Here is a 12,500-nt window from a genome sequence, read left to right as displayed (position 1 = left end):
GTGTTTACAGGATGTTACCTAGACACAGTGTATCTGTGTTTACAGGATGTTACCAGACACAGTGTATCTGTGTTTACAGGATGTTACCTAGACACAGTGTATCTGTGTTTACAGGACGTTACCAGACACAGTGTATCTGTGTTTACAGGATGTTACCTAGACACAGTGTATCTGTGTTTACAGGATGTTACCAGACACAGTGTATCTGTGTTTACAGGACGTTACCTAGACACAGTGTATCTGTGTTTACAGGATGTTACCAGACACAGTGTATCTGTGTTTACAGGATGTTACCTAGACACGGTGTATCTGTGTTTACAGGATGTTACAAAGACACGGTGTATCTGTGTTTACAGGATGTTACCTAGACACGGTGTATCTGTGTTTACAGGATGTTACAAAGACACAGTGTATCTGTGTTTACAGGATGTTACCTAGACACGGTGTATCTGTGTTTACAGGATGTTACAAAGACACAGTGTATCTGTGTTTACAGGATGTTACCTAGACACGGTGTATCTGTGTTTACAGGATGTTACCTAGACACGGTGTATCTGTGTTTACAGGACGTTACCTAGACACGGTGTATCTGTGTTTACAGGATGTTACCTAGACATGGTGTATCTGTGTTTACAGGATGTTACCTAGACACGGTGTATCTGTGTTTACAGGATGTTACCTAGACACGGTGTATCTGTGTTTACAGGATGTTACCTAGACATGGTGTATCTGTGTTTACAGGATGTTACCTAGACACGGTGTATCTGTGTTTACAGGATGTCTCCAGACACAGTGTATCTGTGTTTACAGGATCTTACCAGACACAGTGTATCTGTGTTTACAGGATGTTACCTAGACACGGTGTATCTGTGCTTACAGGATGTTACCTAGACACAGTGTATCTGTGTTTACAGGATGTTACCTAGACACGGTGTATCTGTGTTTACAGGATGTTACCTAGACACGGTGTATCTGTGTTTACAGGATGTTTCCAGACACAGTGTATCTGTGTTTACAGGATGTTACCAGACACAGTGTATCTGTGTTTACAGGATGTTACCAGACACAGTGTATCTGTGTTTACAGGATGTTACCTAGACACAGTGTATCTGTGTTTACAGGACGTTACCTAGACACGGTGTATCTGTGTTTACAGGATGTTACCTAGACACGGTGTATCTGTGTTTACAGGATGTTACCTAGACACAGTGTATCTGTGTTTACAGGACGTTACCTAGACACAGTGTATCTGTGTTTACAGGATGTTACCTAGACACGGTGTATCTGTGTTTACAGGATGTTACCTAGACACAGTGTATCTGTGTTTACAGGATGTTACCTAGACACAGTGTATCTGTGTGTACAGGATGTTACCTAGACACAGTGTATCTGTGTTTACAAGATGTTACCTAGACACAGTGTATCTGTGTTTACATGATGTTACCTAGACACAGTGTATCTGTGTTTACAGGATGTTACCTAGACACGGTGTATCTGTGTTTACAGGATGTTACCTAGACACAGTGTATCTGTGTTTACAGGATGTTACCAGACACAGTGTATCTGTGTTTACAGGATGTTACCTAGACACAGTGTATCTGTGTTTACAGGACGTTACCAGACACAGTGTATCTGTGTTTACAGGATGTTACCTAGACACAGTGTATCTGTGTTTACAGGATGTTACCAGACACAGTGTATCTGTGTTTACAGGACGTTACCTAGACACAGTGTATCTGTGTTTACAGGATGTTACCAGACACAGTGTATCTGTGTTTACAGGATGTTACCTAGACACGGTGTATCTGTGTTTACAGGATGTTACAAAGACACGGTGTATCTGTGTTTACAGGATGTTACCTAGACACGGTGTATCTGTGTTTACAGGATGTTACAAAGACACAGTGTATCTGTGTTTACAGGATGTTACCTAGACACGGTGTATCTGTGTTTACAGGACGTTACCTAGACACGGTGTATCTGTGTTTACAGGATGTTACCTAGACATGGTGTATCTGTGTTTACAGGATGTTACCTAGACACGGTGTATCTGTGTTTACAGGATGTTACCTAGACACGGTGTATCTGTGTTTACAGGATGTTACCTAGACATGGTGTATCTGTGTTTACAGGATGTTACCTAGACACGGTGTATCTGTGTTTACAGGATGTCTCCAGACACAGTGTATCTGTGTTTACAGGATCTTACCAGACACAGTGTATCTGTGTTTACAGGATGTTACCTAGACACGGTGTATCTGTGCTTACAGGATGTTACCTAGACACAGTGTATCTGTGTTTACAGGATGTTACCTAGACACGGTGTATCTGTGTTTACAGGATGTTACCTAGACACGGTGTATCTGTGTTTACAGGATGTTTCCAGACACAGTGTATCTGTGTTTACAGGATGTTACCAGACACAGTGTATCTGTGTTTACAGGATGTTACCAGACACAGTGTATCTGTGTTTACAGGATGTTACCTAGACACAGTGTATCTGTGTTTACAGGACGTTACCTAGACACGGTGTATCTGTGTTTACAGGATGTTACCTAGACACGGTGTATCTGTGTTTACAGGATGTTACCTAGACACAGTGTATCTGTGTTTACAGGACGTTACCTAGACACAGTGTATCTGTGTTTACAGGATGTTACCTAGACACGGTGTATCTGTGTTTACAGGATGTTACCTAGACACAGTGTATCTGTGTTTACAGGATGTTACCTAGACACGGTGTATCTGTGTTTACAGGATGTTACCTAGACACGGTGTATCTGTGTTTACAGGATGTTACCAGACACAGTGTATCTGTGTTTACAGGATGTTACCTAGACATGGTGTATCTGTGTTTACAGGATGTTACCTAGACACGGTGTATCTGTGTTTACAGGATGTTACCTAGACACGGTGTATCTGTGTTTACAGGATGTTACCTAGACACGGTGTATCTGTGTTTACAGGATGTTACCTAGACACGGTGTATCTGTGTTTACAGGATGTTACCTAGACACAGTGTATCTGTGTTTACAGGATGTTACCTAGACATGGTGTATCTGTGTTTACAGGATGTTACCTAGACACGGTGTATCTGTGTTTACAGGATGTTACCTAGACATGGTGTATCTGTGTTTACAGGATGTTACCTAGACACAGTGTATCTGTGTTTACAGGATGTTACCTAGACACAGTGTATCTGTGTTTACAGGATGTTTCCAGACACAGTGTATCTGTGTTTACAGGATGTTACCAGACACAGTGTATCTGTGTTTACAGGATGTTACCAGACACAGTGTATCTGTGTTTACAGGATGTTACCTAGACACAGTGTATCTGTGTTTACAGGACGTTACCTAGACACGGTGTATCTGTGTTTACAGGATGTTACCTAGACACGGTGTATCTGTGTTTACAGGATGTTACCTAGACACAGTGTATCTGTGTTTACAGGACGTTACCTAGACACAGTGTATCTGTGTTTACAGGATGTTACCTAGACACGGTGTATCTGTGTTTACAGGATGTTACCTAGACACAGTGTATCTGTGTTTACAGGATGTTACCTAGACACAGTGTATCTGTGTGTACAGGATGTTACCTAGACACAGTGTATCTGTGTTTACAAGATGTTACCTAGACACAGTGTATCTGTGTTTACATGATGTTACCTAGACACAGTGTATCTGTGTTTACAGGATGTTACCTAGACACGGTGTATCTGTGTTTACAGGATGTTACCTAGACACAGTGTATCTGTGTTTACAGGATGTTACCAGACACAGTGTATCTGTGTTTACAGGATGTTACCTAGACACAGTGTATCTGTGTTTACAGGACGTTACCAGACACAGTGTATCTGTGTTTACAGGATGTTACCTAGACACAGTGTATCTGTGTTTACAGGATGTTACCAGACACAGTGTATCTGTGTTTACAGGACGTTACCTAGACACAGTGTATCTGTGTTTACAGGATGTTACCAGACACAGTGTATCTGTGTTTACAGGATGTTACCTAGACACGGTGTATCTGTGTTTACAGGATGTTACAAAGACACGGTGTATCTGTGTTTACAGGATGTTACCTAGACACGGTGTATCTGTGTTTACAGGATGTTACAAAGACACAGTGTATCTGTGTTTACAGGATGTTACCTAGACACGGTGTATCTGTGTTTACAGGATGTTACAAAGACACAGTGTATCTGTGTTTACAGGATGTTACCTAGACACGGTGTATCTGTGTTTACAGGATGTTACCTAGACACGGTGTATCTGTGTTTACAGGACGTTACCTAGACACGGTGTATCTGTGTTTACAGGATGTTACCTAGACATGGTGTATCTGTGTTTACAGGATGTTACCTAGACACGGTGTATCTGTGTTTACAGGATGTTACCTAGACACGGTGTATCTGTGTTTACAGGATGTTACCTAGACATGGTGTATCTGTGTTTACAGGATGTTACCTAGACACGGTGTATCTGTGTTTACAGGATGTCTCCAGACACAGTGTATCTGTGTTTACAGGATCTTACCAGACACAGTGTATCTGTGTTTACAGGATGTTACCTAGACACGGTGTATCTGTGCTTACAGGATGTTACCAGACACAGTGTATCTGTGTTTACAGGACGTTACCTAGACACGGTGTATCTGTGTTTACAGGACGTTACCTAGACACAGTGTATCTGTGTTTACAGGATATTACCTAGACACAGTGTATCTGTGTTTACAGGATGTTACCTAGACACGGTGTATCTGTGTTTACAGGATGTTACCAGACACGGTGTATCTGTGTTTACAGGATATTACCTAGACACAGTGTATCTGTGTTTACAGGATGTTACCTAGACACGGTGTATCTGTGTTTACAGGATGTTACCAGACACGATGTATCTGTGTTTACAGGATGTTACCAGACACGGTGTATCTGTGTTTACAGGATATTACCTAGACACAGTGTATCTGTGTTTACAGGATGTTACCAGACACGGTGTATCTGTGTTTACAGGATGTTACCTAGACACGGTGTATCCGTTGATCTGCAGGAACTTGAAGATATCCTGAGCTCTCTCTCGGTCTTTAGATTTCTCTTTAGCCGTCAGAGTGTCGTAAGGAACTAGCAGAGGATGGTTTCCTCCTCCTGATCAATAAAACATCACAGGAGAGAATCAGGACAGATTCAGGGGTCAGACAGCATCATCATCTGTATTTCAGGTTCACAGGTCCTCTGTCTTTGTCCACATGCTGTTCTTACCTTTAGCCTCCAGCTCACTCTTCTTCTTCCTTGCCCAGATATTGTGATAATTCTCAGCCAGCAGCTCAGCCATCGACTGAAGACACACATACACACACACCTCCAGTTTAATCTGTGACTAGTAAATATAATGTTCCGTTATAAAGAGGATATCTTTCTGTGTCTGACCTGCATGTCTCTGGACAGAGTGACATTACTCATGTCGATCGGTCTGGGGCTGAAAGATGAAGCTCCTTCAAACGATACCTGAGACACACACACACACACACACACACACACACCTTATGTACTGATGTTAACTGACACACACACACACACACCTTATGTACTGACGTTAACTGACACACACACCTCATGTACTGACGTTAGCTGACACACACACACACACACACACACACACACCTCATGTACTGACGTTAGCTGATACACACACATTTAAAAAAAACAAAAACATTTATATACTTTATTAATCCCTCGAGGGGAAATTCAGTTTTCACTCTGCATTAATGGAGAGGTCTCAGAGTGAGGTTGCTGCCCACAGCGGGCGCTCCAGAGCAGTTTTTGGGGTTCGGTGCCTTGCTCAGGGGCACCTCGGCAGTGCTCAGGAAATGGACTGGCACCTCTCCAGCTACCAGACCAGTTTCCGGACTTGGTCCGTGCCGGGACTTGAACCGGCGACCCTCCGGTTCCCAACCCAAGTCCCTACAGTCCAAGTCCCTACAGACTGAGCTACTGCCGCCCGTCATACACATATATATATATATGTCATATGTATATATGGTTATATGGTATATATGTGTACCTGGCTGGCTTGTGAGATCCTCCTGGACTTGTTGTTCAGGTTTGCAGGGTCTCCTTCTCTGATTCTGTCGATGCTCCAGCCCCACGATAACATTGTCTTCAAAGACTCTCTGACAGGAATGCAGTACGAATCCTTGTCCTAAACACACACGCGCACACACACACACACACACACACACACACACACACACACACACACACACACACACACACACACACACACACAGTAGATGTGACAGTAGACTGACCTGAGCCTGTGTCTACCTTCTAAACATTCCTTGATGTAATGATCGGGTGCAGCGTTACCTTCTCAGAGAGGCCTTTGTAAGGTTTCAGTAACGGGTGACTCTTAGAGAGGTCACAGAGCTGCTCTCCAAACGACCAGCCGCTGGAAAACTGACAAACACACACGTTTAAACCAATCACATGACTCAACTCCTAATTCAAACATGATAACTCTTTATAATATCTTCAGACAGAATGGACAGGAAACATGTCCTCACCTTCTCTATACTCCACTTCTCATGGATGTGTTCTGCATATCTGGTGACAAAATAATCCAGTTTCTCTGGAACACAAACACTGACGGACACAGAAACAGCTTTCAGACTGAACGCACATGAAAGTGCTTTGATTAAAACACCAGAACACGAGCACGTGGAATATCTAAAGGCCATCATGTTATAATGCATCTGTAGACATGATGGTCCATGTGACCTGCTGACCATGGCTGCTCTTCTCTCCGCTGTCATCAGAGAATCACTTCCCTAAAGCCGTGTTCACACTTGACGTCTTTTTTCAACTGCCAGATACTTTTTCACATCCAGCCGTGCTGCGCCCGACGCCTCGACGCCTTTTCAGTGTGACGTCAAGCGTGTAGGTGTGCGTGTACCTTCCTTAGTGACCTACGTCCCAAGTTACCTTTGGCCAAAGAGACGTGGGGGAAATTGCGTGTCCGCTCCGGTCCGTCAACAGCGAACAGCTGCGTTCTCCGTCTGCAGCTCAGAGAGCACAACTGGACAGCTGGAATAAACTGGAGCTTTTAATCTTGTCTGACTCCCCTTCCCAACTGTTCTTTCTCGTGCTGCAACCATACGCTCCGCACGGTTCCGCCGTGGGCTCATCCCGGTGTTAAGGTTACAGGACAATCGTGTAAAAGCGCTCAGAAGGCGCTCAGGGCCGTGCTTTTTACTGAAAATAAAATTCAAAAAAGTCAAGAGTGAACACGGGCTTCGGCCCGAGCAACCGTCACAGTGCCATGCTACGTTGGATTTCTCTGTATGGACCAGGACATTCGTTCTAAAAGGCTCGTCTGTTCCAGCAGGTGGTCCGGGTTCGGATCTGGTGCCCGACCAACTGCTAAGAGAGTGCTGGATCTCTGTGGGCAGGGCCGTGAGGATACAGCTGCTCTGTCCAGTCTCTCTCTACCCTGACGCTGTATGTAGCTGACATTTCCTCTCCACACGTTCTGGTTGACAACTGCACAGTGCCCAGCACATAACCATTCTACAGCAAAGTGTGCTGGAGCTCCATGCCCCACATCTTTGAAGGTTCACCATGGGGTCACTGTGTGGCCACGAGCCAAAGGTTGTATTCAGGTCTCAATCAGTCCATACAGCTGGCACGCTCTGACCCCCCGACGGGTGACAGGGACACCAGGTTAGAGCAACCTGAAGGCCACTTGTTACAGCCAGTATACATGTGTCACACCGACTGTTTGTTATGGTGGTGCTCTCTCTAAGGCTGTGGACCTGTGGATCGGGCAGCTAGCTGAGTGAGGGGCCTCTGGAGGAACTTTGGACATCACTGAGTACCTTCACACGGTTCTACAGAGTACACCCCCGCCCCCCATCTGCCGGTCGTGCTACTTTTACCAAATTCTTCAGCTTGAATGCAATGAGCTTGGTCTGTTGGGTATTCCTCTTGAGTCTCTCCTGCTCAGGGAGGATGAAACAGAACAAAGGTAACTATGGCTGCGATTTGAAGTAACAGCAGAATATAGACCAGTCCACACGTGACTTGGGTAAAGCTGCTTGACCTGAGCATGTGATGGTATCATTGAGGCTTGGTATAAATAAAGGTAAAACATACTGTACGGTGTCTGCAGGCTGTGGAGTGAAGTTTCCCTCAGAGTCCATGGATGACTGTTTCTCCATCATGGCCATGTATGTGGACTCCATGTAGTCTGGAGGAAGAGCTCCGGCCACGGCGCTGAGGCACGGCAGAGCCAGTTTAAACAGCTCCTGATCGTACCTCTGCGGCAAACACAGCATGCTAGATTTATTATCAAAGTCATGATTTCACTTTGTACTCTTATTATTTAAAGTTAAATATTACACAGCAGTGTTAGAACGCCACAGGTTTAATCAGGTGACTGTATATGAGGGTGTTTGTCTGCAGAACAAGCAACTGGGCTCATGATGGATTTGTTCAATCATAAAGAACCTCTGCAGAGCTGATCACATGATGAGCTCGATGGGGTTAGTGATCAATCTTCAATGAGTCTCTGTACGACACAAACCCTGACCAATGATCAGACTGATATATACTCAGACAGGAAGTGCAGTCGGACCTTGCGTGACAGGGCGTCAAAGATGCCCCAGAAGAGTTTCCTGGACAGATGCAGCTCTTCATCTGAAGCTGCTCCAAAGTTCCCCCAGCCTCCTGCCAGACAGTAATACTTCCAACAGCGCTCGTAGTGATTGGTCAGCAGCTGGACAGAGGCGGGACCACAGACATTAACCCCTGACGGACTGAGGACAGCTGCGGATGTTTAATATATTGATATGAGCTGAATATGACACACTGATGTGTTTCTACCTTTAAAGGCATCTTGGTGTGTTCGTTGAGCAGCGGGACGTCGAACACCAGCCTCCTCAGAAGATGCTGCATCATGGACGGCCTCAGCTTCCTGCACAGTCAGCACACACACACACACATTAGTTATATCTTTAAACATTTAACACACATCCTTTAGAACACCACTATGTTTCAGCACACACACAGAGAAAGGGCTCAATGCAGAGCCAACAGCTGCTGCTTCTGAAAGTCAAAGTCGGACCGTAGACGAGCTGTTTCCTGTCAGTACCGACTGTTCAGTCAGCTCACAGTCGTCTGATTCATTCAGTGTAAAATGCCGTCATCAGCCCGCCTCATGTTACTGGCGCTCCAGCTCAGACGTGATCCGGATCATTCTAAAGAGTTCTAACTGACACGGGGGGCGAACAGCCACGCACAGTTAGTGTAAAAAAAAAGAGTGTTTTCTGAAAGTTGTTGGTAACTGTGCTGCAGTATTTATAAGAAATGTAACTTAAGTGGTCTGGCAAACGCCTCTGTATGATTTCAAAATAAAAGCTCTTTAAATACAGTCTTTAATATCATTAGGCTGCATGAGATTTGAGACTTGTGCGGTTGACTGGCCGGCTCACAGAGCAGAATTTAGCTTTATTAGGATTTATTAAGTTTTTCTCCAGTTTGTTTTTCTTAAAATTCTTTTTTTATTATGACCCAGGTCCATACAGTCTGCTCCATGCTCCCGTTCCTGCAGAGCGCCGTCTGCTTCCTGTCCCTGTTCCTGCAGAGCACCGTCTGCTCCATGCTCCTGTTCCTGCAGAGCGCCGTCTGCTCCCTGCTCCCGTTCCTGCAGAGCACCGTCTGCTCCCTGCTTCCGTTCCTGCAGAGCGCCGTCTGCTTCCTGTCCCTGTTCCTGCAGAGCGCCGTCTGCTCCCTGCTCCCGTTCCTGCAGAGCGCCATCTGCTTCCTGTACCTGTCCCTGCAGAGCGCCGTCTGCACCCTGCTCCCGTTCCTGCAGAGCGCCATCTGCTCCCTGCTTCAGTTCCTGCAGAGCGCCATCTGCTCCCTGCTCCCGTTCCTGCAGGGCGCCATCTGCTCCCTGCTCCCGTTCCTGCAGAGCGCCATCTGCTTCCTGTACCTGTCCCTGCAGAGCGCCGTCTGCTCCTTGCTTCCGTTCCTGCAGAGCACCGTCTGCTCCCTGCTTCCGTTCCTGCAGAGCACCATCTGCTCCCTGCTCCCGTTCCTGCAGAGCGCCGTCTGCTCCCTGCTCCCGTTCCTGCAGAGCGCCATCTGCTCCCTGCTTCCATTCCTGCAGAGCGCCGTCTGTTTCCTGTCCCTTTCCCTGCAGAGCGCCGTCCACTTCCTGTTCTTACAGAGCGCCGTCTGCTTCCTGTCCCAGTTCCTGCAGAGCGCCGTCTGCTTCCTGTTCCTGCAGAGCGCCGTCTGCTTCCCGTTCCTGCAGAGCGCCGTCTGCTTCTTGTTCCTGCAGAGCGCCGTCTGCTTCTTGTTCCTGCAGAGCGCCGTCTGCTTCCTGTTCCTGCAGAGCGCCGTCTGCTTCTTGTTCCTGCAGAGCGCCGTCTGCTTCCTGTCCCCGTTCCTGCAGAGCGCCGTCTGCTTCCCGTTCCTGCAGAGCGTCGTCTGCTTCCTGTTCCTTTTCCTGCAGAGTGCCGTCTGCTTCCTGTTCCTTTTCCTGCAGAGTGCCATCTGCTTCCCGTTCCTGCAGAGCGTCGTCTGCTTCCTGTTCCTTTTCCTGCAGAGTGCCGTCTGCTTCCCGTTCCTGCAGAGCGCCATCTGCTTCCTGTTCCTGCAGAGCGTCGTCTGCTTCTTGTTCCTGCAGAGCGGCGTCTGCTTCCTGTCCCCGTTCCTGCAGAGCGGCGTCTGCTTCCTGTCCCCGTTCCTGCAGAGCGCCGTCTGCTTCCTGTCCCTGTTCCTGCTGAGCGCTGTTGACGTCAAGTTGAGATTTTCTCTGCGGTTTTTATGTCTATAAAAACTTCAAGTAGGGCTGAAAACATGCTGTTAAATGTGTTTCAAAGTGACGTTGGTTACGATGAGATAACATTATATACTGTAAAAAAAAAATTCAACTGACTTGTGAAAGATCTGACACAATCTGTTATCAATACTGCACCGGTTATTGTAATTAAAAGCTGCATAAAATACAGGCATAGGTACTCGCTCTCCACTGATTCCTATAGACTCTGGTGCGAGCGTAGAGAAGACATAGATATATGTAAATGGTAAATGGACTTGATCTTGTAGAGCGCTTTTCTAGTCTTCTGACTACTCAAAGCGCTTTAACACCGTAGATCACACCTACCCATACACACCCATTCACACTGATGGCTGCTTATGTGGACCATCCAGTAATTAATTCCATTCACAGGGATCGAACCCTTCCGATTGAGGGAAAAAACTCTACCACCTAAGCCACAGCCTCCCCGTAAACACGTTCTATTTATATCTATGAGTGAAGAGACCCATCCAAGATGGCGGTGACGTTTCATTTGTTCCAGCACGTAATGAGGCGTTTACGTATATTATGTCAACGCAGTTTATTCAATGATAAACAGTCTGAGGAGACATTAGAGGCTGAGTGAACCAGACCCTGAAAGTAAAGGAAGTTTAGGGGCGGGACTTTTGGCACTGGACTCTTTGGATTAGTTGAGGACTCCCATCCTTAAAGCGAGCCTGGTCTGAACCCTGTGATGGACATGAAGACAAAGACAACTTCTAGTCCCCAACCTGGATTTAAAGTCTCAGCTCTTCAGATAAAAAAAAATAAAGAAGCTTTTTAGCATCTCACCCACAGATGGCGAGCAGACACTCCTCAATGGCGTCCCTCTGAGCCTTGGTTAGGCAGCATCCTTTGGACAGGCGATACACGGTGTGCAGCAGGGAGTCGATCAGAGAGGCGAATGGCTCAGTCCCCGCAAACAGGGGAGCGCATTTAGTGAGAAGAGGGAGCACAGCGGTACACAGATACCTGTTCAGAGCCAACGCCATGTCTGTGGCACTGAGAGACACCTGGGGAGGGGGAGGGGCCAAATTATAACATTATACAACAGGAGAGACACCTGGAGAGGGGGAGGGGCCTAACTATAACATTATACAACAGGAGAGACACCTGGGGAGGGGGAGGGGCCTAATTATAACATCATACAACAGGAGAGACACCTGGGGAGGGGGAGGGGCCTAATTATAACATCATACAAAAGACACACCAGACCTGTAAAGTGTTCTTCATGTGACTGGAACTGTTGCTTTCTGTTCTACATGAGTCTGGTTCTAGTCCAGGTTTCTGTCTGTTCATCATGAGTCTGGTTCTGATCCAGGTTTCTGTCTGTTCATCATGAGTCTGGTTCTGATCCAGGTTTCTGTCTGTTGAGTCTGGTTCTGGTCCAGGTTTCTGTCTGTTGAGTCTGGTTCTGGTCCAGGTTTCTATCTGCTGAGTCTGGTTCTGGTCCAGGTTGTGGGTTTAAAGCTGAACTCACATGATACTAGAGGGCGCTAGAGCACATCTACACTCTCTCTCTCTCTCTCTCTCTCTCACCGTGTCGAGCGAGGCAGCAGCCCTCAGGTCAGGTAAGAAGCCGACCTCCAGCAGGTGGAGCAAGAAGTTCTGGTCCTCGATGCCATACACTCG

General features: G+C 46.5%; 1 protein-coding gene across 1 annotated transcript in view; it reads right to left on the bottom strand.

The window, feature by feature from the left end:
- Positions 1-12,494, bottom strand: part of LOC306819295 (ryanodine receptor 2-like) — a gene marked incomplete at its 3' end in the record, with an annotated part of 33,971 nt that extends 21,477 nt beyond the window's left edge. Inside the window, exons 1-11 of the mRNA XM_079373068.1 lie at positions 12,408-12,494; positions 11,661-11,881; positions 8,885-8,975; positions 8,637-8,777; positions 8,156-8,319; positions 6,568-6,646; positions 6,371-6,460; positions 6,066-6,203; positions 5,432-5,509; positions 5,264-5,339; positions 5,026-5,149 (exon numbers count right to left, since the gene is read on the bottom strand). Of these exons, the coding sequence (XP_079229194.1) occupies positions 5,026-5,149; positions 5,264-5,339; positions 5,432-5,509; positions 6,066-6,203; positions 6,371-6,460; positions 6,568-6,646; positions 8,156-8,319; positions 8,637-8,777; positions 8,885-8,975; positions 11,661-11,860 (1,181 nt within the window). The 5' untranslated portion in view covers positions 11,861-11,881; positions 12,408-12,494. The remainder of the gene's footprint in view (positions 1-5,025; positions 5,150-5,263; positions 5,340-5,431; positions 5,510-6,065; positions 6,204-6,370; positions 6,461-6,567; positions 6,647-8,155; positions 8,320-8,636; positions 8,778-8,884; positions 8,976-11,660; positions 11,882-12,407) is intronic.
- Between the last annotated feature and the right edge of the window lie 6 nt (positions 12,495-12,500).

Source organism: Symphodus melops (assembly GCF_947650265.1).
Source record: "Symphodus melops genome assembly, contig: scaffold_278, whole genome shotgun sequence".
In the NCBI taxonomy this organism is placed as follows: Eukaryota; Metazoa; Chordata; class Actinopteri; order Labriformes; family Labridae; genus Symphodus; species Symphodus melops.
The sequence above is the reverse complement of the archived record's forward strand: the minus strand, read 5'-3'. Positions and strand labels throughout refer to the sequence as shown.